At 35.3% G+C, this 27,673-nt stretch overlaps 1 protein-coding gene across 6 annotated transcripts in view; it reads right to left on the bottom strand.

Annotated features, from left to right (window-relative positions):
- The window catches only part of RYR2 (ryanodine receptor 2), a 381,271-nt gene that overhangs the window by 266,951 nt on the left and 86,647 nt on the right, over positions 1-27,673 (bottom strand). For all 6 annotated transcript variants that reach the window (XM_021527067.3, XM_021527070.3, XM_021527068.3 and 3 more), the window contains exons 2-3: positions 19,812-19,931; positions 1,211-1,315 (exon numbers count right to left, since the gene is read on the bottom strand). In XM_021527067.3, coding sequence (XP_021382742.2) covers positions 1,211-1,315; positions 19,812-19,931 — 225 coding nt within the window. The remainder of the gene's footprint in view (positions 1-1,210; positions 1,316-19,811; positions 19,932-27,673) is intronic.

The raw sequence follows: 27,673 nt of genomic DNA, 5'->3' as shown, positions 1-27,673 counted from the left end.
GCTCTTTACACATGTGGCCATACACAGTTATCACTGTACATCCTGGGGTTTGGGCTGTGACTTTTGACATTATGCCTCTGTGTGTCTGTTCTTTGATTTTATTTTTCCCCTGTGAATTTGCTTGCTCTTGGGTTCAGTATTCACAAAGTATGGGAAGAGGGCTTCAGAAGTCCAGATCTGCTTACTCTGGTAGCAGCTCTTCTCTCAGATATGCTTTTCATTCTCTTGGAACAAATTCTCACTGCAGAACACACTCTGGATCATCCATGGGACTGCTCCTAGTCTTCACTTCCCAAATACCATTTTCAGTCTAAGTGCCTGGCATTTAATGGGACTGACTATGCTACATTGGTTTGGTTTCTTGAGGCATCCCCATAAATATCAGAGGCATACTTTTCTCCTGCCAGCTTTCTTGAGTGATGGACTCAAGGTTAACAGCGACTTCTCTTTTGCCTGTACAACTCCTATGCCTACAGTCACCGTTCCTCAAAAATTTACAGGATTTGAGCTAGAGCACAGCATTCAAATGAACACTATAAGGTGCATATGGAACATTCAATTACAGCATAACAAATCAAATTAATTGCACTGCAGGGAAGAGTAATTACAGTACCATTATTTATTTATAAATAATTATTTTCTAGTAAAAAAAAATTAATTAATTCCTATTAGAAATAATAATTCTTATAGGATTTAAGTAATTCCTATATTCTTCACCTTACAGATTGCTATTTCTTGTTCACCAAGGCTCAATAATATTTTATCTTCAGCTTAAAGACCTGTCACAATATATTTTAACTCCGGGCACACACAAGAGTTTCATTATTTCCAGACACAACCAGCATACATCCAAGTCATTTTAAGACCTTTTGACAGTCTCACCCAATATAGTCAGGAATGCTCAGAAAGCTGATTTGTTCAGAAGTGATCAAGCTTTATATGACACATTATGAGATTCTGGAATTGAAACACCCTTGTAACTCTATACTGACTCATAGCACATTGAAATTGCGAATTTACAACTCTAGCAGCCTTCAGTGGACACTGCAAATGCTTATAATTTCGAAAAAAACCCAAATAATTCCTGTAGCAAAAGACAAAAATTCAGCACAATCATGTTATAAGCATGTGACAGTCATGAAACCTGTAGTATCCTATGAAAAAAGTACTATTTTGTAAGATGAAGAAAGGTGAATATTTAATAACTTACCCCTTCTGCCTTTTCTTCCGTGTTAGCCAGCATTTCCTGGAGGGCCCGTACTGACAGAGACTGCTCCAGCACAAAGGTGCAGATGGACAAATCAGGTGGAACATTCTAGGTAAAAGGGAACCATGAGATCACATTAGTAACATAAGAATCATGAGTAGCACTTTCCAGTAGCTCCATTTTGCCTCACCATTCATGGACCTGAAAGACCCAATACATCTGTGAGGCTATGAAATCCAGCCACATAGTGGGCTGGAACAGTTAAGTTTTAGCCAGTAAAGGGAAGCAATGCTCTGCTCAGCATGTGCAAGCTGATACCTGGGGTATCGGGTCCTCTCTAAAAAAGAAAAACTCTCAATAAAAGAAGAAACCAAAGAATTTCATCAAGTTCAGCAGAGGATCACTATGAATGTCAGGGTTAGTGCACTCTCCCTCTGTGTCTGGGATCTTGCAATTCTCTTTAAAAATCTAATAGTGATTATAGGGTAATAGAGGCAGACTCTTCTTGGATGTGCTCCTTGGAAGGAATAGGAGCAGCAATACAAGCTGTACAAAGAAAATCAGAGAAAAAAAATTGGGAGTGGAAAGGCTCTTAAGAAAAGCAATAATGGGTCTGCTTGGACATTAGCACATGGAACATGTGTCCCAGACACTATGCTTAGATTGTGAGGAAAACTAAATTCAGTCTTTAGGCTACTGGTAGTTAGCCAGAGCTCATCATTATCATGAGGGTCAAGATTAATTTTCCTAGCAGAAATAGAGGACATCAAGTATCAAGGCCAAGTCAGAAGCTTCAAAGCCTTGCAGGGCACTACACTTCACCACAGGCTGCTCCAACTGGGATAAAACTAAGGACTCTTATAAAAATCATTATTTAACTTGTTATGCTTGAAATAAATATCATTGAACTATGGAAAAGTTAATTTTCCAGACTATCATAAAAATTCATATAAAATTGAAAGAGGTTTGTAATAGCAATGTCTAAGTTACAAAGCAGCAAAGTAAAATTAGATTTTATGTGGGGATCTTTTCTTCTGTTAATAGAACGTGCAACTCCTACAAACCTTTACTTGCCTCAGAAATTCTTTTGTATTCCTACTCTATTTTCTTTCATTTTCATTTAGTTTAGAAATATTTTTATTGACTGTTGGAGTCCAGATTTTTACAGCATGAATGCTTTTGCTGCTAAAGCTGTAAAACTGCACACTTACTCAAACTTTGTACAAAGTGAAGAGGCGACTTCCAAGGCCAAATGGTAAAAAGGTAGTTGCAAAATCGTTTTTTTTGCCCCCAAAAGTTAGTTTCTTCAGAATACCTCACACTCTTACCAGCTTATTATATTGCTGTTCATCCCTACTTAATACAGCAACTCAGATCTGTTTAATACATAATAGGTCTTTCACTATTTTCCAATACCTATATTTCAATTAAATTAATATAAAATTGTACTTTAAGTTTAGGTGTCAGCCAGATGAAAAATATTTCAATAGCATCTTCTGTTACATGGGTTTTGACTGACTTATGCAATGATACTTTGACATGGAATATTTTTCAGCCAACTCCTTCCAAGAAATGACCAATTAGATTGTCTTCAAAAAACCCTTGTAATGTAAGTATCATCACAAGCCCTAATGTTACAAAGCAGGAAAGAGAGCACACAAAGATCTCAGGATGCAAGGTGCTGCTTCTACACAGATAATGTAAGGAGTTTCCCAGTCTAGAAAGCCTCACAGCCTAACAGTGCAGCTCACCCTCCAGTCTTCCCAGTTAAACTGACAAACAAGAGCATGAAAAAAAGAGAAAAAAATGCTCCATACACTGTGCTCAGAAATGAGCCAAGGCTACCTTTTCTGTGTAAATACGCAAAGTCTCCTTAACAATATTCCCACTGTTATTACTGTTATTTAAAGTAGTGGTTTTGGTGGCCGAACATGTCTCACACATACAATTTTGGACATATCAAATGCTTTACTATTGAACATACCCCAAAGGTTATGTACTGTCCAATAATGAAAATCCTGCATCATCCAACTCATCAAACCAACAGAACTAGGACACTTTTCCTTCCTCCATTTCATTCTCCTTTATGTTCAAGACAGCCATGAGCACTTCCTTTCCTACCCATTAAAACTGAGGTAGGAAGTCCCAATGAACACTTTTCAGCTACTCTCCTTGCAGGTAAGGCACACTTTTTGCTGCTAGTGAAAATTAGAAACATATGTGATCATTTTGCTTTAATTAAGTGAAAGAAGTACTGTGTTCTTACAGTCTAGCAAAATGTTAGAGGCTTTTTTATGAGGCAAAAGAGAGAGCACATTATGCCTCCTCATCTTCATTGTGTGAATGCATGGGTACTTGGTGGCCCTCAGAGAGAAATGTTTTTCCCTTAAGAGCTGAAGAAGGATGCACCTACTGATGCTTGCAGGGAGCATGTGAATTAGACCTCCCTTTCTGGCAATTCCTCAGCCAGCTCTGCTCTACTAAAGATCCAACAGGCATGACTGCATCAATCCCAGGATGTACAACTATCAAAGCATGGAAAACCAGGGGACAGATGCAGACCTGCCATGTATTTAGCTCAGTTACAGCCCTGCTTATCTCTGTACACTTCATTTCAATGCTGCTGCTTTTAATGCTATGGATTTAAAGGATGAGGCTTTGGGCCTCAGACACAGACTGAAGTTTCCTCCCTTTAACAGCCCCCTCCGAAAACAGTAACTCCAACTAATTTTAAAATTCTCATTTAAATATAACAAAAATTATTCACAGTGCCATTTCCATCTCTTCAAAACATAAAATAAAAATGAGGAAAGAAAACCAGAGTCCTTGCCAGACCTCTGATTATCTATCTTACTGTCTGTCAGATTATCTTACACACAGAGGATGGCATATGAAAAATCAAGGTATTCTATGGCAGTCTAACATTCTCAACTGAACAATATCTTCATGCATAAGTACAGTACATAATACATTTTAGTATCCAGTCTGGGGAGAAACTGCGTATTCTATTGGCTACAAGGAAAACCTGTAGCAATTAATTTTCAACATTAGGCTTCTTTGAGAGCAGGTGAAATGTCTTGGCAGATATTTCAGTGACTGCTTTGCTAGACTATGAACACACTATTAAATAATAAATAATTTTAAAAGAAAATATTTTGCTACATGTCTAAACAGCCACCAATGCACTTTTAATAAATGCCAAAACTACCAGGTTTAACTAACAGTTAAATGGTAATAATACATCTCTATTTTGATAACAGAATACAAACTATAACCCCATAAACTGATCAGCTCAAAAGCAGAGGCCTCATCAGATAGAAATAACCATATTGGCAATCTTCAACCTCCTTTCCCACCAATTTTCATCATATTTATATTTGCTGCAGTAACTTTTTAAACAAAGACATGGAAAATTAATTCATATTCCAAAGCAGGGGTTGGTTTGTTTTGTGACAGAGTATGTAATGTCCTTGGACAATCCAGGGAATCTGTATTACTTCAGTTCATATAATCAGTGGAAAATTCTGAAAAGCAATGGCAGTATTCAATATAATTTCTTTTCAGTTCATTTCTGGCACATTAGCAAAATCAATCATACTTTAATGGGTTTGAATATAAAATATACTAACTTAAAAGGAAAATAGTAGTAACTCCAGTTTATCTCAGTATTAATTAAAGCATTACTGATTTAGTTGCCAGTTTATGCTTAGATTTGCCCTCTTGTCAATTTCTCTTTTTAGAAAATCTACTCAAGTCATAATTACAGCCTAATATGCAAGTAGTTCAATTTTAAAAAACGTTATTACATAAATAAAGAATGTATATTGCATTTCAAAAGGACATTCAGTACCTCTAGGAGAAAAGCAATAAATTATTATTAACTTTTTCTATTGCCCCTTCATCATAGCTTGTAATAGCCCAATCAGCAAAATTAGGCAAGCTAAAATAAATGTAACGGTCATACCCATTACTGATGTAATTACTGGATTATTTAGAAAATTGGTAAATTCCTAATTCTTCCTGTCATTTTAAACTACATTTATTGTGTACACTAGTTTTCTGTAGTAATATTTGCACATTAAACTCTGCTTTACTCTGTGGGAGGCAGATTTGCAAATTAGATAATCATACCCTTTATAAAAAAGGTGTTTCAAGTAAAGCTTTTGAAATATATTTCAACCCTAACTGCATTCCAACCCACAGGTGAATCATGGGTACTGGGTGTATTAGTTATCCTCAATTTAATTGAGAACTTCTATTTTCCACACTTCAAATTTCTATTTACACACTCCAATGAAAGCAAGAGGCTGAGACACGAAACTCAGCACTGTTGTCATTACTCTGACAACCACACAGTGCTAACAAACCACTGGAATGTACAACCTGCTCATATAATATATTGCATATAATCTTGTGAATGCAAACTGAACTTCTGCCTCTCTTAAATATTAGTCAAGACTGAAGGATAATAAATTGCATCAGCAAACAGAATTCTGTCTCAAAGAACAAGCAGCTTCACCTCAGCTTTACTTGTCTTCCTAGATATTTGCAAGCTTCTTAGTTATTTTCCTAAGCTCACAGTTATTTTTGGGTTTTTTATAACCAAATTTCCAATTAAATGGACTTGCAGGTACTTAGTTTTTAACTGTATACTGAGAATTCACACAGCAATGCCTAATCGATCACCTAATTAAGCAGCCTGATGTCAAAAAATGAGATGTAGATGTTCATATCTCTTTTTATTGCTAGCACATTTACTAGATGCCTAACTTTGAGAATCCAAGTAGGAGGACTCAGAAAATTCATTTTGGCACAGAATTTAAGCAAAACATCTGTAGTCCTATTTGTGGGAGTAGTCTGAAAGAAACTGAACCCATCAGCTATTTTCAAGTTCCATTTCAATTTATACATCTCTATCTTTCTGGCAGCCCTTTCTATTTAAATGAGATTCTGTCTGGTGACAGTGATGAAACACACTCAATATAACCAAGGAAAAACTTCTATTTCTAGGACTCTACACAGAAGGCCTAGCTTTCATTGTTTTCAAGCTTGTCATCAAAACAATGGACCCAGAACCGAAATATATGGGTCTGACAACCCAAGTCCTGTCAGCTAAACATAATGAACCATATTCATCAAATCCCAAAACAAAAAAGACAGAGAATGAATTATGAGTCTTACAGTTTCAGTTCTGTAGAGAGTACAAGTAACACTGTCCTCTCCCTGAAACTCCTCCAGGAACAGTGTCAAGCTCCCTTGTGTTTACCATGAGCAGACTGTGAAGGTTGCCTGGACACCTCCTACAAAAGTTTCCTATCAGCTGCTTCTGACTATTTTAGTGTGAAACCATCACTTTCTGTATGAGGCTTTTATAGGACATTTCATCCCAAGCAGTTGCCTCCCCAAAAGCAGAGAAATTCTCTGCATTCAAAACTTTTTATGTTATTCTACCTAAAATTTGTAGTGCCCACATGTTTTTGGAAGAGCAGTTTGACAAGGGAGTGGCTTTTTGTCACAAGTACACTTTTCACTTTTTCTAGGAAGAACTTCAAAAATGTTCTACTTCCTGAAAAATGCCATTTTCACATAGTGAAAAGTTTCTTGTTAACATCTGAAAGCTCAAAAGAGTCCTTTTTACACAGGAAAACTGTTTCAGCTGAGATAAAACTTAGAAATTGACAGGAGGATAAAATCAGAATTAAAAAAAAAAAAAAAAAAAAAAGCAATAGTTCCATTTTCAAATCTTAAAACACAAGACAGCTCCATGTCCTCAGTGGTTCTCTTGAATTGTGTTGGTTGCCTATGCCATATGCTGATGTCCTTGTTAATCTGACCTAAACAACTGACAGTTTTGATTTTCTTAAAAATACTCTCTCTGTTCACATGCATAAAGTTTCACCATCTTGTCCAGATCTCTGAGCACAGAAGCCTCCCATAAGTAAAGCATTAGATTTGATAAAACCAGCTCAGTTGATACACTGAGCATACTTTCTGTTGTTATATCACTCTTCTACAGTAGTTTTTGTCTGGTTACAGGGAGTTACTAGTTTTTATTCTCTGTGAGTTTACACAGCAGTGAACACAAAACTCCTTCCCCACTTTCATTTTCAGATAGTGAGATGTCACCTGCTACTGAGGAACAGAGCTTATTGGCAAAGAAAATTGTGTATGTCTGAAACTTAATCTGTACAAACTTGAAGACGTAGAAGGAAACTGTTTGTTGAAACTGTTTTCCTTCTCACAATCTTTAAAAATCCACAAGAAACCTACTTCTATTTAAGATGTTCTTACTTAAGTACAATTACAGTATTTTTCTTTATGCTGAAAAAAGTCTCAAATTTTCATCTTACAGTTTTTCAGTTTTTGCTCTTTGGAAATTGCCTTGATCCTGAAATCTGTCAAAGGTCTTGAGGCCATTATTAACAGACCAGACTGTCTTAATCACTTGGAAGCTGTAATTCCTGGCAAGGTATTTACTTTCTGTATAGATTAAGAGCTGCATACATTCCATCGTTAAATGGGTAAGAGACTTTTTCCTCTTACCTTCAATCTCTAGTCTCCTTTCTAACCTAAGGACATAAGCCCCATGTACCTACATTACTGAGAGCTGTTTCCTTTTTATCTCCTTATTGAAAATTTAAAAGTCTTAGCAATAGAGAGAAGCAATATTAGGTAAGGAGCCATACAACTACACTGCAGCATTGATGGATAAACTTGGTCAATGAGCTCAACTCCCACCACAACATTTGCTGCTGTAGCCAGAAGCTTAGATGAACCTAATTAATAGTGTATCACCCTAATGCAGTGAAAATGTGTTCATTTTTAAGGTAATTAGGAAAATTTCATGCTGATTAATAAAATAAGAAAAGCTCATAGGATCAACAGCACTACAGAGTGTCTAGGCATACATCCAAATTAACAAAAACATGGTTTGTTTATCTTCATATTAATGCTGAAAGTTCCATCTTATTATGCTAATCTTATGTGTATTATTCAAAACTTTAACATTCTCTTTTATCTTAGAGATTATATTGTATTTGTACCTTCTGCAATGAGTAATGGAAAAATACAGAAGGATTATTTTCATGGGAGGGTACTGTTGCTTTAGAACCTGGAAGGAAGCAGCTACCCTTTGATTCTTGCAGCATTCTTGCAGAAAGATGACCTTCATAAAACACTATTTTGTCCCTATCTTAAAAACATACCAGATAGCCAAAAGAAAAATCTTCCTAATCCCTGACCAGATTTAATACAAACCATGCACGTTACAACAGTCATATTGCTAAGCAGCAACCCTGTAACCTTTCAGGATCCAATAAATAGGGCAGACATGCACATGTTTTGTGCTTGTAATAAGTGACACAGCCTGTGTCAATGGAAGTTCTTGCCCCTGCATAATAATCAATAGACCATTATTTGCTGAGATTCTCTTACTGTTAAATTTATCTGATATCTGAAATGTTCACAGTAGAATTTTCACACGTAAAAATGACATCCAAACAAACATAAATACTAATTCCTCCAGAATGCCATTTGTTATGAGCAATTCATCTACGTTGCAGTAAACGTGAAACACTGTGTCTAAGAAAAGAAAAATCTGCTCATTTATCTCATAAATTATCAACTAAAAATATAACAGACATTAAATATTTACTTTTAAGGTATTTGTTGTAAGTTTTCAACTATTATATTTTCCATTGTATGTTGTTGAAATCAGTGGTCAACCTGTGTACTTATGAAAAACAAATATTGCTGATTGGGTAGCTGTCTCCTGGAAAAGACAGTTTAAAATTATATTTTAAAAAAATGCATTGCCTTAGAAGATATATACATTCACCTCTGTAATGTAAAGCAAATAAATTTGAATCATATATTGAAAGCTTTATAGTACAAAAAAAAAAAAAACAAACTATATTTAATAATGAAGCTCTAGTAGCTCAAGAGAAACTCTAGCAGATAATTTGGGTCAGAGAGAAGGATTTGAAGAGTCCTAAAAGTAAGGACTGCCCGCCAGGAAACTTTCAGGGGTTTAAGGACTTATACTGACAAAGTTCCACTGGTAATAAAAAGTGCAATACTTAAAGGAATAAATATCTTTTTGAAAAAAAAAAAAAAAAGCTAACCATGTATACTTAGAAAATGTGGCTTATCTATCAATGTCTATGTATATAAAGCCTCTGTTTACCTGGGCATGGCATTACTGAACATCCACTGCATGATATGAAAAAGAAACACTTGCTTTAGCATACAGCCTTATTAACTACAAAATCAAAAAAAGAATAATTGCAAGAGCAATTTGGTCTTAATATTCAAATTTTGTTCTTTCTTGGTCTAGGGTGCCAAAATATTGCTACTAAGCTGTTAAGATAAAACCAACTGTTGCTTTAAATAATTCTTTGCTTATCATTCAGTAACACACAGAATAAAAAGCTTCCACAAAGTACTGTCTAGACAGAAATACCCACATGCATTTCCCCACCTGCCTCAGAAGTGAATTATGCAAGAAGCAAGAAAGCAAGAAGCTTTAAAATTTAGAGATGGCAAACAGAGTCTCAAGAGTCTAAACAACCTGTGGACTTTTTTCCTGCAACCCTTAAATACATGTTCAGTGGGGATGTAATGAGGAGGGTGTAAAACAAGTTCATAGATACCACCTACATGAGAGTATGGCACTAATTTAGATCATTGATCAACCTGGAGTTTCCTCCTTTACCACAGAGTCAAGATCTTCCTTTTCAAAATTTCACATTCTGATGTCAGATAGCAACTACAGACCTTTGCAGGCACCTATTATGCACAAGCACATATCATTTTCTAGATGGTTCTAATTTTAATTTGCCAATGCTTTGACTTTCAACTAACCAGGCAAAGACGTTTCACTCCCCTACTCAGGTGCCTATCCGTGCTGGGGTTTAAAATAACCTATTGTCTGGTTTTGGTTTATTTTTTAAAAAACAGACAAATAGTTTATTTTTTAAAAAACAGACAAAAAGCATATCCACATAACTTTGAGTTCTTCAAAATAACCAATATTAATTTTCATGAATTCTAAGCAATTCTCCTTGTCTATAGAAAGAAAAAAATTTTATTAAGAATTATGCAAACATTGTGTATCACGTCCATGATAAATTAGCCAGAAACATGCAAAACAAAAAAGAATTGTTTTGCCAAGTTGAGTTAATGAAGACTTACATAGTCATTAATCTATATGCATTTTTGAAATGTATCAGCCCAAAGAGGCTTAATTTACTGTTAGTATACTTCAAACAAAATCAAATATCAAATATGGCACTCAAAGCTTATTAAGCTGTAGTCTTAAGAAACATGCCTATTTTGATTAGCTGTTTTATTTAAAAATAAGACCTTATTGCAATTTGCCTTAATTTCTATGGGCCTTTTTGTTTGCTAATAATCAACTTACATACACTAAAAGATAAATTCTGTATTACTGGGCTTTCTAATTTATTGAATAATGGGCACTCAAATGCTTTCTTGGAAAATCAGTTCATATTTCATATTACACTGAGCAGAACATTTGTTTGCTTTCTGGGACCTCTGTCCAGCCTTCTCATGCAAGTCCTGTGCACAACCTGTTTCTTTTTCTCTCACAGTACTCAAAATGTCACAGAGTTTTGCCATTTTCCTTCATATAGAAATAACTTGTCCCTGCTGTTTCTTTTTAAGATCAATACTTGATGTTTAAAGCATCTTAAACTGTCAAAACTAATTCATCCTACATTATCTAAAGCCATTTCAACAACTGTTGATTTTGATTTGCATTTCTGCCAATTATTGCCTTATCGCCAGCTGTAAACATTGTGCTGTACAAATATAACTGGTCAATAATCAAAGAAACACCAAGAAAACCTGAAAGTCTTAACTCTCCATTATCATTAAAAGACATTTAGATGTGGGATAGAAGTAGAGTTTGCAGTATTAAGGGAAGATTGTATCACATGTTTGAAATCAGCCCAGTGATATTGGTTTCCTGTTCTTTTTTAACCACATGTAAAAAGTCAGTGCTCATGAAAAGGCAACATTTTTGTGGAAGGTGTCTTTGTAAATATTCCAAGACAAGAGTACAAATGCCTGGAAGATGGAATAAACTTCCCACTCTTAAATACATTCTTTATATCCACTAGGGAAGAAAAAGAGAACTTGAAAGGTGTTAAAGCTCCATAATATTTATTAGCATTATTCACATATTCACATCCATCTCTATTAGGTACAGGTTTTCAAACAAACAGCAAACATTCAGCAATTATTCAAAACCAATTAAACACTCAGGAAAAGCAGCCTGAACTGCAACCTTGAGAATTTATGCATAATCTTTAAGAGCATAATAACTTCTTTTACCATCTGGCCTGTGTTTTTTTAAATGCAAAATAAAGCAACTGCTCTTTTGTTTGGGAAACCAGAAAAAGTTAATATTGTATTTGTATATGGTAACCCAAAAGTCACCACTAGGAAAGTTACTAAAACAACTTGCATTTAGGTTTCAAACACAGGGTCACAAAGTATACATCTTCAAACTCCAAACTACTTCCACTTGCCCAACTTCCCTCATCCAATTCAGACAATTTATAAACTAACACTCTTAATTTAATGCTGAAAATATTCTTTTTATGCTAGCAAGTTACAGCATTTGTCAGTTGTTACAAAAGCACAAATAATCTTCCTCCTTTTTCATGGGGAAGTAACCAGGAGGTAAAGTCTAAAATCTTGAAAATCACAACCCAAAAGGTCTGTTTCAAAAAGTCTTAAGAAATAAACAAAAAATATTTGATACTCTTTTTTTCCATGTTGTTTCTGACATGATCAATATTGGATACCTCAAATAAACACAGATTCACTCATTAACAGCACATATTTCTTTGCCCTAATTTCTGAGAGCCCATTGGGCTAGGATTATTCATAAGAGTCTGCTGAACCAGATTTAGCCTAACAGTTGTTAAAAATAATGAGTACAAAATACCATGACTTGAAGTGCAAAGAAGGGGTACAAAGATAATCTGAAACTACTGTTTTAGGCAAACATACCTCTAAAAGGCTTAAAATAAGCATTTATACTTTTATGTGTTCTTAGCTTGAAACACAGATTTATTTAATGTTTTTTCAGGTTCTCAGATGTGCAGCTACATATCAGTCTAATTAAAACTCAAAGGACTGCTTTGTAACTACTCTGCATGTACTAATGAAGTACATGTCACTCTAAACCCTTCAGAGAAAACTATTTAAAATGCTGAACTCCAGGGGACTTGGCAGAACATGCCAGCTGTGTAACCTTGTGATGTTGGGTTACCCAGGGTAAGTGAGCTTGCACTGAAAAGCCAGCAGCTCTAACTTGCATCAGACATGAAGGTATCCAAATAAGAACTCCTACCTCAAAATACTTTTGATTTCCTCTATTTATCACTTATTTATCTTTCAAGGACTTTCTTATTGTATTTTACTATAGTTAGTGCATTTGGTAAAGACAAGTAATCTGTTTGCAGTCTTTAACATACAGAACTAAGATTTTTACAAGTCACAAGACTTGTATACTAAATGGGGCAAAAGACAAACCCAACCATCAAAACCCATCAACTGTGCACTTGGATGAGGGAATTGCTTTGAAAAGGCTGTTCAAAATGCAAATAGATAAACCAATCATGCAATGATAGCAACTTTCCTTTTAACTAGGAACTGAGCTAAAAATGTTAGGACTCAGAAAATAAATCACAGCAAACTGGCAGGTTTTTAGAAGCCTCTAAAAACTTGCCAAACCAATTACAGGACTGTACACCACATATCTGACTTCATTCCATCACGGTGGTAGTGTTACAGCCATATCTCAGACAAGATTTTTCAGCATAATATCTGCTTCTTTTTACATTTTAATCTTTAAGTAATAAGATGCCTGAACAGTTACTGAGATATATAGTTATAAAGGAAAATTATTTAATGTGATTTTTCAGGTTTTATTTTTTTATTTTAGACTAGAAGTGGAATTCCTACACCCGTTCTACCAAAAAACCCCACACAAATGCAAACACCAAAAAACAACAAAAAACACCTACACAAACAATGAAAAAACACCCAAAATAGCCACATTACATGTGAGTTTTCAAAAACTTAGGGTTTGTTTTTTTTTAACATACATTTAGATAATGAAGAAAGTTGCAAACCACATATTTGACTGGAAAAATTGCAACTCGTGTATTATTCATTAAATTTCATAAATTATATAAATTTAAGTTTCTTGAATGGATGACCTATGTTACTAATAGTGTGAAACAACTCATTAATATTAAAAAAAAGATATTTTGAAATTTTTCTTGCATTGTTTAGTTGACAGCAGACATGATGCATGAATAGATATCATATGTACTATCCTTTTATTCAGTGCCATCAGTTGGAGTACTATCATCAACTAAACTGACCTACAATATTACCTAGATTCCATCTATCAGCTTTTGTCACTGTATGTTCAGGTTACATGTCATGAACTCTAGCAGCAAATTTAGGAATTCAGAACTTTCCTTTGGAGATTTTATTCCCAGGCACTATATCAATTACAGTGTTACATATTTCTAAAATACATTTTGACAAGAAAATCCCAAGTATGGAATACATTTAAAGTTTTATTATAAAACTCCATGGGCTCTAAATTACTAGTATTAAGCATTCAGGGTTATCCCCAAAACCAGAGAAATGGCCTATAATAATGTCTTACTTTTAAAAATATTAAGTAAATGAGTGTCATTTAAATATAAACTCTTTCCCATTCATGAATGTACAATTTGAAGATAGGAAGAGTTTTAAATTCATATTTCATAGCAAATAATGCCTTATTAAGCTAAAACTCAATATATCTCTCTAGCAAAACTAGATTTGATAAAAAATATTTCTTTAAGATCAGAAATAATCCATTCCTGTGTGAATTTAAAGCTTCAACTATCTGCTTCAACAGGAGATATAATATTATTACACTGTTTAGTCTGTGGTGACCTGCTCAATATCACACATTTTGTTTTCTTTTTAAAAACTACCTGAGTTACAGGTGACAGTATGAACATGCAAAACTGTATTGTTATGCCTAGTAAAAATGCTCACAATTTTCAGCTGCTATAAAGCCATATTTCTATTGCTGCTTTACAGCCATGGAGATCTGACAGTGTTTCTCATAGTCCAAATTTTTCACATTAATTTTAAATTATTTACTTTCCGTCTCAATAAATATTTTTGTTGGTTTCTGGGACTAATTGCAAGTATTACAATCAGGTCTGATGGCCATAACTAACAATCTGCTTTTAGGCTCAAAATTTATATAATATATACAAGAAGTAAAAATTGATTTGGATATACATATATAATAAAGATAATATTTATGTTGCATAAAAAGGCATACAATGTTGTGAAACACACTGTTTTTATTTACATTATTCCTAGAGAGCATTTTGCTGGGATAGAATGACTCTGACCAAAATCCTGCCTTATCTACATCTATGAAGACTTCATCTACCTGTGTCTAACTTATGTATGTCAAGTAGGCCAAGTAATTTGTGAGTATTCATAAATTCTCTTCATTTAAATTATTGAAATCAACAATTTTAGTCAAAGTCTGTTAAATGGAGTCCTCTGAACATAAGATTATATAAGATTATGTGCTATCTTTACCATTAAATGGGAATACCATTCTGGAAATATGACACAAAAGCAATTTAAATGGCCATAGAGGTGTAGCTACAAAGCCCTGACAAAATTTTTGACTTATTATAAAAGGATGAAGTGGAAACACATGTACAGAAATGAACCCTAGCAATTATATTAAAAAAAATTCTAACCAACCACCTTACTAAACGGCATATTCACAGAATGATCCAACGTAAACACAAGCAAAGAACACTGATCTAATTCCTAAGAGTGAATTAATTTTTAGAAAACTCACTGTTTCATTATGTCAGTAACTGCTCAAAAAGCATCTACTTACATCCATCTACTTACATGTTAAAGGACACCATGTGCTTTTTTTATCCGTTTGGATTTACACAATCAAAACCTGTGCACAATGCAGATACTGTTTCTCAGCTGTCAGAGAGAGTTTCAGACTCAGTCTCTCTAGAGACAGATTATTTGTCTTGGCCACTGAGAGTATGTTTGCTGTAAAAGACAAAAAAAGAAGGCAACCCTTGCCTTCAGATCTCACACTCTGGAAGACAGAGAAAAGAGTTTTCTCTCAGAGGCAATCATGGTACAGGAGTTCAGGCCAATGTCCCACCATTCAGGATGACACCTTTCTCCAGACACATCCATACATAATTTGACTGCTGGTATGGAAACAGCTTGTATAAATACTTAGAGAATCATACTTTCATGTAGCCTTGTCTGTGCCAGGTACAACCTCCTCCTGTCCCCTCCCCCCATTCTCCATTTCCCTGTCCAGCTCCAGCCAATTCATCTGACAAAGATAAAAATCAAATTATTTGTATTTGTCAGCACAAGAAGCAGCATGTCAGTCCAACCATCAGGCTTTATTTTCTACTCCCTTACACAACAGTAATATCCAGGGGCCAACAAACAACAGAGCATCAGTGACATACTCTGGATAATGGAGTCAAAATTCCCAACCAACTGGCCTACACCAGTCTAGCATCACACATGAAGAAACTTTCTGCTCTCTGAAGGAGAGACTCTTCAAAAGCAAAACAGAAAATAAGTTATTAAAGTCTTACTTCCATGTGAAATACCTCCTTAACTTTACAAATAGAATTATTATCAGTTTCTGGACTCTAGTCTCAGCACTGTAACTTACTATATGTAAAAATATCAAACAATAGGATTACACACTTCACTGCCTTCTTGCCTTCTTTAAAAAGTAAAAGGAAAAAAAAAAACACCAAAAAAACAACTTGAGAAACCCTTTTAGACCTTCAAAAACCCTCACCATATTATCTTTCCCTCTCTCAAGTCCAAATTACAGAGACTGCAAGAGGGAAAAAAAACCCACACATAATTTTTATCTGTTCTTCTTAATGATGTAAAGTAGGTCCACACCTCGGGGAATGATGGAATTTATATGAGTTTACCACCTGCATAAAAACAGGGAAAACACCCAAACCCGTATGCCATTTAGAAAAGCATAACAGCTTTCAGTGTTCTCCTGTGCAGTGATTCTAAAGGGATCAACACCACCTTAGTGACTGACCCAGAGCTGAGTAAAGTCAAATTCTGGACTTTGGACAGGAACAGTTTTCAGAAGTTCTTAAAACACAGCTCCATCTTGTTTCCTTTTCAGCAATCCATGCATTATTTAAGTCTAAAGAAAATTTACTTCACTAGCAGGATGATATAATCCTTTGTAACTAACATTCAAATGAAAGAAACAGATCTCACTTATCTTGAGATAAGTTATGTTTTAATAAAATGGATTAATTTAGAAGTACAGCACACAATGATGAAACAGAATTACCTATAGACAATCGCTGAAAAGGAAGTTTACAGGTCTGCTGGTGTGTGCTGGGGTAGAGTCAATTTTCTGCTCAGTGGCTGGTTCGGGGCTGTGTTTCGGATTTGTACTGAACACAGGGTTGATATAGAAATGTTTTTGTTATTGCTGAGCAGGGCTTCCACAGAGCCAAGGCCTTTTCTGCTTTCTCAGTTTTACCCTTCTGGTTCTCTCCCTGGTCTCACCCCTGATCCGACTGGGGGAGTGAGCGAGGACTCTCTGTGGGGCTTGACTGCTGGCTGGGGCTAAACCATAACAATTAGACTTTTTCTTTTTTTTCCGACAGCCATCCCTTATTTTCTTCTTCTTACTTATGAAATAAAAATTCATGCCATAGATTTGACAAATCTTGCTGAAGAAATAATTGCATGAGATAAGGAAAGAAAGCATTTTAAGTTTTGTCTTCAGCACATATTCTTTGGCTTTTATTATTCTTGCTGCTGCAACTTTCTCAATGTTAAAAATTTTTGATGGTTTATAAATCTAATATTGCTACACACTTGGCACTTCCAACCTATTTCTATAATAAGATCTGTTTTGAGACAGATTTGCTTTGAAATTGGTAGAAATTGAAATAGAAATATTTTGTCTTGAGCTACTACACCTCTAGAGATGAAGTAGTCATGAGTATATCTTGAGCAAGCCTGTATGTTTTATATTGGGGACTGTCTCCTATTAGTAAAATTAGGCATAATTTAGACTTGATGTCTTGCTAATCTGTTATCTTGCTCTTCATGGTATGGGGTCAATTTGAGCAATTTGCAGTCTTGCACTAAGTCAAGACCATTTCTGGTCCTCAGCCCCTTCCACCAGTGAGCAGGTGGGAGGCAACAAGAGTTGTGACGGGCCATAGCTGGGATAGCTGACTCCAACAAGCCTAAGGGATATTCCAGACCATATGACCTTGTGCTCAGCAGGGGGGCTGAAAAAGGAAGCAGTGGGAGATCAGAATTATAGCTTTTGCCTTCAAAGCCACCATGATGCAAGATGAAGCCTTGCTTTCCTTGGGATGAACACCTGCCTGCTCATGGGAACAGGTGAATGAACTCCTTGTTTTACTTTGCCTACACATGCATCTTTTGCCTTTTCTCCCAGTGTTATTGCTCTACAGAGATAAGTATTAACAGTCAGCAGTTAGCAAATTATTCTATCAAGACATATCTTCAATTTGACCTTTACTTAAGTAGTGTGAATTATTTAGTGATCCTGGGGCAGGAAAGAGCACACAAAGAAGTTGTGCTAATAAAACATCAGCTACACCATGAGGGCCCTCATCCTGAAAGATATAGGAGAAAAGCACAGCATAGTAACAAGCATTCTCAAAAATACAAGTCCAGAATGATAGCTGAAGTCTATTACTCATGTTCAGCCTATTACTGGTGCTTGGGTTTGCATCCCATCCTTGATCCCTGCCTGTAAATTACATGCCCCACTACTGTTTGCATTAAAGTGCATCACATCCCACTCTAACTGGAAAACAGCCTCTAAGACATGCATTTTAACAGGCTCAAGAATTTTTTTTTAACAGGCTCAAGAACTCTGTTGGAACTATTTTAAAATTATCACACATCTTTAAATATTTCCTACGTTCCTCCTTATATAATGTAATAGTAACATGCTATGGATACAGACATGAGAAATAAAAAAATTATTTAGTCTTATTTATAGCAATTTTAGTTTATTTATAGGCTTTAAGGATTTGATAATTTTATGGCTCCCTCAGTATTTATAGCTACAAATGACTTCAGATGAGTTCATCCTAGCAGCTGCCATACCTTAAAAATTAAAACACAGATCAGCTGCATGGGCTTTCTTTTGTTTGATTTTTTTACCCCCAAACTCATGAAGAATGAGCAGAATACAAATTGTTTCCTAAAACAAGGAGAAAAAGCAGCATCAGCAAACAAGCGTACATAACTGATATAAAATCTACACTGTATTCCTTAAAGACAGGAATATTCAAGAGTTTTATATGGAGAGAGAGAGAGACTATAGATCTAATATCCAAACCTACTGAATGATAACAAATTCATTAAATAAATCTTTCAGGTCTCACAGGCAACTAGAACTACAACCACTTCTATCCTAGCACATTTTTATTGTCAAAAAGACTCATTTAAAACAGAGCAGCATGAATTACTTCATCAAGATCACTGCTATTATAATGAATCATTAATATCCTAGTGAAAAATTTATTATTATGAATAATGCATTTAAAATGATGAGACAGAAAATGAAGAATTACTCTGTGAAGTATCAGAGAAAATCAAAGTGATGTTATGAAAGCTGGCAAGATAACCATCATTTTTTGTTCTAAATCTTTCTAGATGTCTTTCCAGATGCCTTACCTTTATTATATTTTCTTACCAAATATTTATATTTTAACTAAAGGAAAAACAAATATGTAAAACAATATTCTTCCCTTTCTATGAATAAAACATGCAAGTATATCCATTCCTTCATCCACAAAATCAGTTCTGCCCTCAGTAGGCCCATTCTTGTCTTCATAACATTTATTTGAGCATATGTGACTGTGAAACAAAATCCCTTCTTTGCAATAAACAGCGAAGTTATTTTTTTTCAAACTATCTACTGCATATATACCAGAGTTAGAGGAGGTTTAGATAAAATGTGTTAGATGAGGTAATTTTGATACTTGCACTATGCTCCAATAAGGGAATCAGGTCTCAAAGTAATAATAATTTCAATATAAATGCCACAGAATAAAAACTTACCACAAACATAATAATTGCTTTTTTATCTGTGGAGTCAAAATCAGAGGAATTAACTTGTCTTTCAATTTGCAGTACACAAAAGTTGTTCTGTGGCTTACTGCAATTGACTTCAGACGAGCTAAAATAACAAGCATATTGTTGGGGGTGGCCATCTGCAGCTAACTAGTTTTAAAGTAAACCCAAAACAGAAAACACCACAGTAGAGTCCAGCCAAAGGACAAAGAAATAATCTTAGAATGGGCATTAAATATTCCTTTTATTATCTATAGACTTGATTTGTTCCTTCTCCTTGACAGATTTGTGTATATTACATCAAAGCAAGCAATGTTAAAACGATCCTTGCTTTGTGACATGAAATGACAATTAAAACACTCAGTGGTACCTTAGAATTAGATGTGGATTCCAAAAAGCAAAGCCTGTTGCCAAATCCTTCCGCAGCAAGACACAATTTTTGTTGCTCCTTGTGAACAGTTGCAGTGCACTGCAGAACCACTTCATCATCCTACCAAAAAGAAAAAGCAAAAAGAGAACTAGGGTTATCCTACAGAACCTTTTAGAAAATCATTTTTAAATGCACAAACTGTTGTCCCTGAACACAAACAGAATCAAACCCCAGCATACTTTTTATTTTGAATTGCAAATGCAAGCAAATAAATTATTTTAATTATAATAATTGTGTATGTCCCTTTTCTGTTTTCCTGTCCTGGTAACAATAGTCAGAGAAGGAGTTTTATTTTAACTACACATGAAGTACACAGGAATTAGTATTTCTTTCATAGGTCAGTCATACAATGCAAAGAAGTAGAAAAGCTTAAAATCAATTAATGAATGTGTACCCTAGCACTTGAGTTAATTTGTTTATGTGTACACTGCACATACTCTAGTTAGCACAACTTGCTTAGAAGGTTGTAAAGAAATAAGTAAACAAAAGAAAAACAATTTTCCTATCTTCAGAGTCATTATGTATATATAGTTCACAAATTAGTGTTTTTGCAGTCAGTTGAAAAGTATAGTCTTGTGTAAATAGAAGATTTTACTTCCAAAAAGCTAGTGCCTACTCACTGCTGCTCCCTGTAAAAGCTGTGGAGAGAATTACCCACGTTTTCTTAAAAGAAGAAGGTGTGGTGACTTGCTGAGACTTTTGTGAGCAAGGAAGACTTTGTGACAGAAGATAATAAAAGTATGATGACTAAGCAGAGTGCTGAAGCTTATCAGAGAAAGTACTACCACTATCTTATGCTGAGTTCAATAGACTTTATGAACTTGCCAATTAAGTGCTCTGTGCTTACCCTAACATGCAAGCATATAAAAATATACAGGAAATAGTCAGAAGTAAAAGGAAAAATTAGTTATTGGGACAGCTGCCCCATAGCTCTGCTCAGTATTTCAAAGAAAGGAGGGTCTAGGAGGAATCAATGATACCTTACACACAGCAAAGCAAACAGTGTGTTTCTTAGATCTTAATATGTATTAACTAAAATTTTACAGGACTAATTCTGTGAAGTAATAGTTAAAGATCTTATTAACAAGCCCCCAAAAATCACAGTACTTCTAAGTAGCACAATCAGCAGCTGGAGAATCTTTGTAGAAATATGGTTCAAGTTAAAGGGAAAATTTTGTTGCAATGAGTATTTCATAGCAAGGATTTTTCTGGTTCAGAATAGAAAAAATAGCATCTCCCTATGCATTCTGCCAATTCATTTATGAGTTTCCAATAATAAATTTCAAATGAATGATTACAAAGAGGCCATACTGAACACTGAATAAAATTCAATAAATAGAACAATAAAACTATAGAATGAAGCATGCAACTGGAAGCAGAACAGGCTGAGACTTCAAAAATGCATGCATTAAAGCAGGAATGTTTACCAAAGGAGTTGTTCTTATAGGCAGTTTGCTACAGAAGGACATTCAGAAAAGTTCATCAAATTAAATTAATTCCTGAATTTAAATTGAACTGAATCATTTGAAGCCACCCACAAACACTCATCCTGAATTAAGCTAGCTTTTCATTTGGTTCCATTTACTTCATGCAAATAACTTAACTAGACTAAATTAAATTGTATCTCAATCTGAAAAGAACAGGTGGTTGCATAGGGTTTAATCAGACACTCAAAAAAACTTAATTCATGTTACCCTTTTTTAATTGTCCCCATATGGAGAAGGTAAGTGTAGGTAAAGCAATTTTACTTGTATACCAGCAACGCTGCCCATGCTGTAATCCACAGTCAGCTGTAGAGGTGAAAAGTAATAACTGCTTCCAGTCAGGCATTAAATCCGAAAAATGTAATACGTGCATATGTTACTGGTGAAGTTCACAATGCAAAATCGCAGCTAACAAAGAAAAATCCCTGAAGGCCAATATCAAGGATGGAAAAGACCATACATACAGACCTAATAGCTTTGTTGTGTACTCTATGCAAAAGTAACATAATCTATAAAATTATGTTATGTTATGTATAAAAACCCAGAGCATTTGGTGGGGAAAGCAAGTGGTTGATTGTGTTTATGTTTTAAAGCACTAAATTACTATTTCCTAATCTTAATTACATTTGATTAAAATAAAGTTTCTTTTTGGGTTAAAAATAGTGGTGTTAGATTGAAGCTATATAAATACACTCTCCTTCTTTCTCTTTCTAGCCCTTATTCCTAAAGTAACCACCCCATCAAAATGGAAATTCCAGAGTTGGAATTCTCCTAGAGCTGGATACCATTGTCCTAGAGTTGTCTCAAAAAAGCATTGCTAAAGAAGATTCTAACATTGTACCTCCACAGCCAGAAGCAAACAACATAATAAGGCTACTTTCTACTGAAATGGACCACCAATTTTGTTTTGTACGGCCCAATTTTCTAACATTGTAAACTAGGTTTTTAGAGAACATCTGAAAAGTGTTCAAGATAGCCTATCTACAAAAATTATTGTATGCTGACAGCAACAAAATATAAGCTGGTTTGGGGCAAGTCGCTGACATACTTAATTTTAGTTAAGGATCTAATGTATCATACCCTTCCCTGCAAACCAATTAAGCTCAGTTAGCAAGCACACATGTATAATGCAGATGCTGACTGCTAGAGGATTAAGAACAGGAATACAGCAACTGCTAAATTTCCTGATACACATGCTTACCCAATACATTTTGCAAACATTTTCCCCTTCTTTCTCTGTGCAGTGTGTGGCATACGCAGATTATTTTGTTACATAGTTGGCAAACAAAAAAAGATATTTTATTAATAAATGCTTACAAGTTAATGAAAATCAATCACTTTCCCATACCCTTTCCAAAGTTTCTGGGTTGGCAGGACATGTTCATTAAAACAAATCAAATTTCAACTCTGTTATATTTTATTTGTCTTCTATGGAGATGTTCCCAAAAAATGTTCTCTTAATTCAGGCCTCCGAGTTACAGTGTTGTGGAACTTACTGTTCTAGTCCAGGTGGTGTTGAAACAACTGGCACAGAAGGCTAAGAAAGATGTGACTCCATTGTCAGATCACATGAAAGGTAATTATGGATAATAAGTGTCACACAGAGCTCTAAGTTACTTTGCATTTCTGTGCCCATCATTATAGAATTGCCTAATATAGGCTCCACATTAGATTCGGTATTCCAACATTTCCTGACTATGTATTCAGAAGATTCCTATAGATATTCAACTTGATCGTGCTGCAGAAGTACTTTAAGATACATTATTCCATTACATTTCTTTAAAGAAGACTGGTAAGTGGGTAAGCATCTCAGCAGTGTTTTTCTAAATCTGGTTTCAAATCAAGAAATGATAAGCAGTTCCAGTATCAAGAGAGCTAAAAATGAATTATTTCCTCAAGTCATACGACCAAAGAGACCTGAAGGTCTCTTTGCTCTTGTACAAAGAACACTATAATACACATCATACTAAATGTCTGTTGGAGAAAAATATCAGATATTTTTACATAATGAATTATGAGATATCTCAAACTGGTTCAGTCCTTCCTATTATCTTCTGATATTAGATCATCATAGCTTTTCCTGTCAGGTCAACATAATTTGTAGTTCAAAGGGCTGTAACTGTAGCCTTCAAAAGTTAAGCAAATACATCAACTCTCTTCTATACCAAGTGTTTTACCCCCAAGTGTTTTACTTTATCCATGCAAGAAAAAGCACAGTACTAAAGCTTCTATTCCCGCTACAGTCCTTTACATAAAAAGGTGAAGATAAATAAAGTAGCAATATACCACAATACATTTGTTTAGAAACATACAGCAGTATTTGCTTGAGGTGTTTAAACTCATCACATTATGACTATGACATTTGTATTTCTCTTCCATTTCATGACAAAAACAGGCAACCTTTTTCAAGTATTTTCCTTGATTTTATATTTTATGCTTTATATTTTACTTCTTTGCAGGGAATGCAACAAATAACACATGAGTTATTATTAATCTAAGTAATTTGCTGTGCTTTTCACAATCTGATTATACATAATTACCTCTCAAAGATATAATGCTGACTCTGTACTTCTACTGTGTCCTGACAATATACCAATTCTGAAAGGGCGCAGAGAACAGAGTGTGTCACATTTAAAAAATTCAACATTCAAAGATTAAGCTTTATAAATTATGCTTGCACATCCAAATTCCTACTCTTGTTTTATATGACAAATACTGTAGTTAGTGGAAGGTTTCCTCAACTTCCATATGCTATAAATCAGGATTTCAGGACAGACTTTAATTTAATATCTCAATTTTTTAATAGGTCACAGAGGCAGAGTTCTGCTTCACTGCATCCAATTTACTGTTCAGCTGTGCAACAGGAATAGGTGCCACACATACTTTAATCTATTTTGCAGATTTACAAATAGAAGTTTAGCCAGTACAAACTGCTTTCTGCCCTAGGGAAACTGTAGAATACTTCTTGACTTGCAAACTTTACTTCAACTTTCCTTTGCCTTGTTGGGATAAACACTAGATTACAGACTAGAATAGGACACTAGATTACAGACTAGGTTTGAAGGACCTATGGGTCATCAAGAACGAGAATCATATAATTGCAGGCAACCATATGTTAACAGGATAATGGGGTCCACAAATCAATCTCCTAAGATGAACCTAGACATCTGACAAACAAAAAAAAAGAAAAATCAAATACGACTTTTTTTTATTATAGGCATCTGAGTAACATACTCAACACACTTTGACTCTTGACAGAAGCCCTACTACTACTAGTTGCCCCAGAGCCTTTTCTTTCTGTACTTTAGAAGGCAAAAAAGCTACAACAGAGAAGTCAAGTAAAAAGTTAAGATGGTGTTTTTCCTTCTCCAAGTCCCTGCAGACAACAAATGGAAGCCTTGATGCACAAGATTTAAGAAACACCACATATATAACATGCAAGAACTGTGATCTGAAGAGCTTAAATAACTTTTCAACAACTTTATAGAAGACAACAACAGAACACTGAGAGTGCCATGACTGTTAATTCTATTCTTGACAGATCAGCCAGTCAACAAACTACCAAATTTGAAGTACCACTTTAGAACAATGACTCTAGAGCTTCTGACATCTGAACACAGAGACTGTGACAGAAGTAACAAAAGGCCACAAACTTCTGATTACTCTGAGTTTGAATCACAACTACACTATCTCCTTGGTTGCAGATCACCAATGCAAAATGCAATAGTGCATTTCAGCCATTTTGACCCCTCATTTTGCATAAGGGAAGGAAAGAGATCAAAAAGACTGATGATACCTACAGGAAAAAAATAAAATGAAAGATTCAGGAATACTGCTGGGATGGAGTCTGCTCAGATGGTGAGAAAACTTGGCAACACTGGTATTTTTGTCACTAAAACATGGAAGAGAGGACAGGTAATACTGGTTCTTAATGCATTAAAGAAATAAGCATTAAACAGTTGGGGAAAAGTTTTCAGAAAATAAAGCATTTTTTAATAGACCAGTTCAGAAGCCTAATCCTTTTAAGTCTGCAAAAACTGCACAAGAAAACATCTTTCAGGATGATTTATGCATAGCTGAGCTTGTCTTAGGACGAGAAGAAGAGATTACTTTTCTGGTCATGCAATTCTAAATGGTCTGAACACATTTAATTGTACATGTTTTAGTTTTATCCTGTAGGAGGAGTAATTTCCTAAGAATTCAACCTTATTCCAATGGAATTCTCCTTAGAGAAAGAAAACCCCAGGCAGAACAGATGGAATTCCAAAGGACCAGATTAGCTGGTATTTCTCAACACAGGACTATGAAGCCAGCTGCTAGTACAATAACCATGTTACCTCCTCCTCCTTCCCCAAAAAGTTCTAACTTAGTCATCAAAATAATTTGCTATGACATTACAACAATGTCATACCAATCTGCAATACTAAAGACAGGTGGCAACAAAAAAAAAAAAAAAAGGGGGGGGGAATAAAAAGGGAAAACCAAACTTGAAGAAAATAGCCTATCTTGAGTCACACAGATTCATATTCTGCACTTTTCAGAAAGTCTTCACTAACTAAAGAACAATGACACAAAGAGCCTGTCAGAAAACAAACACTAAATACAAGGGAAAAACCTTTTTACGCACCACATGGATAGTCTGATGCTACATGGCAAAGTTGATCAGGGAGCCATGTTTCAACACTGCAGAGCTCTCAGACACATCACCCATCCCAGTCTGTGCATTCCACAGCCACCCAAGGAAAATGAAAAGCATGATCAGAAGGCAATGAACAACAGAATGCACAGTTCCAGCACAACCAGGTAACAATGCATCTGTGTGCTCTGAGAAGTGTTCCATGGAGAAACAAGCATAGCACTGACTTTGGACTGGCTGGGCACTGCTGTGGAATTGTAGGTGACTGTAACCTTCAGCTGCACACGACAGCTATTCACCTCCTCAAGCAAACTACTTATTAGTGATAGCAACGTGCACACAACACTGAAAGCAGGTGTTCTAGATACACATAATCCAAATGCTTCCTCTTCCAGCTCTTTACTCCAGCGAGTCATCACAAAATAGTGTCAAATATCATTTCAGCATTCATGTGCATGTGCTAGCATGCTCTTGATTGACTTCTGTGTCTGCTAATGATCATATTCCCAAATTAGATGGTTCATTTATTATTTCTCACCTTCTGTGGTCCTACAATCTTAAAAAAAAAAAAGCCAAGTTCAGCTCACAATGTCTAATAATAAATTTATTTGTTACCATAGTTAGCAATGGCTAACTCTGCAGCTGATACAGTTGACAGAGGAGTGGTGGAAAACATCTGCAATGAACTGCAGCTACTAAATTAAATACAAACATCTGGTGAGCTGATTTCAGCTTCTTAATAGCCTCAGTATTTCAAATTTATCTCTGATGTAATTCACCTATTTTAGGAATTTGATAAGAATCTATTGTGTTACACTCTCACTTGTTCCAGGCTATGACTCTTCTGCACTCAAAGGTGGGATTACAGCATGGGAGATCTCCATGCTATATTTGATTTTGCTGGTATTATTATTCTGCTGAATAACAGTAGCAGTAAAGACAGAGGTGAGAGCACGCTAGAAAAGGTGTCTATAAGATTCTGCAGGCAAACACAAGATTATCTTTATTATCTGAATCAGTTAGGAAGGTAGCAAAGTGATTTTAACAAATATCAAGGACTTAATAACCCCACAGCACTCAATAGCTAATAAATCCCGAGCCTCACCAGTCCCTGAAAATGCTGTATCTGAAAATAATCACTGAAGCATTTTACGTTTACAACATTTTTCTGAGAAATACCTCATTAATCTCAGCTGAAAAACAGAGGCACTGGTTAAAGCAAATAATTTGGTCAAGGTCAAGAATACTGAGACTCAAACTGAACAAACACACTTTTTTTCTGTATATTCCTACTAATGAGTTCCAGAGCAAGAAGACTCTAGGAATACACCTGTCATGAAGAAGGTCCTCTCACTCCAATTCAGATTGTGAAAACTTCCCCTCTACATCATCCCTTTCATGCAAGAATACATGAGAAAAGGTTTATCAGCCCCCACTCTTGAATCTTGTGAGCAGTCTCAGGCAGCTAAGTTTGTAATATGACCATCTGCTTCAGTCTGCACATACCACCCTAGCTCACTTTCTCTTCCCTTCATCTTTTATCAGCAGTATTTCTTGAATTGCTCCAATTCAGTGCTCTGGCAAACTGATATTTTTCAGCAGCCCAATCAATCATGTGACTTTCCCCTCCAATTCCCAAAAACTCAGCTGTCACTCTGTTTATTTTTGAAGCAAGGGGAAAG

Source organism: Lonchura striata, chromosome 3, assembly GCF_046129695.1.
Source record: "Lonchura striata isolate bLonStr1 chromosome 3, bLonStr1.mat, whole genome shotgun sequence".
Taxonomy (NCBI): Eukaryota; Metazoa; Chordata; class Aves; order Passeriformes; family Estrildidae; genus Lonchura; species Lonchura striata.
This window is presented reverse-complemented; position numbering and strand designations above follow the sequence as displayed.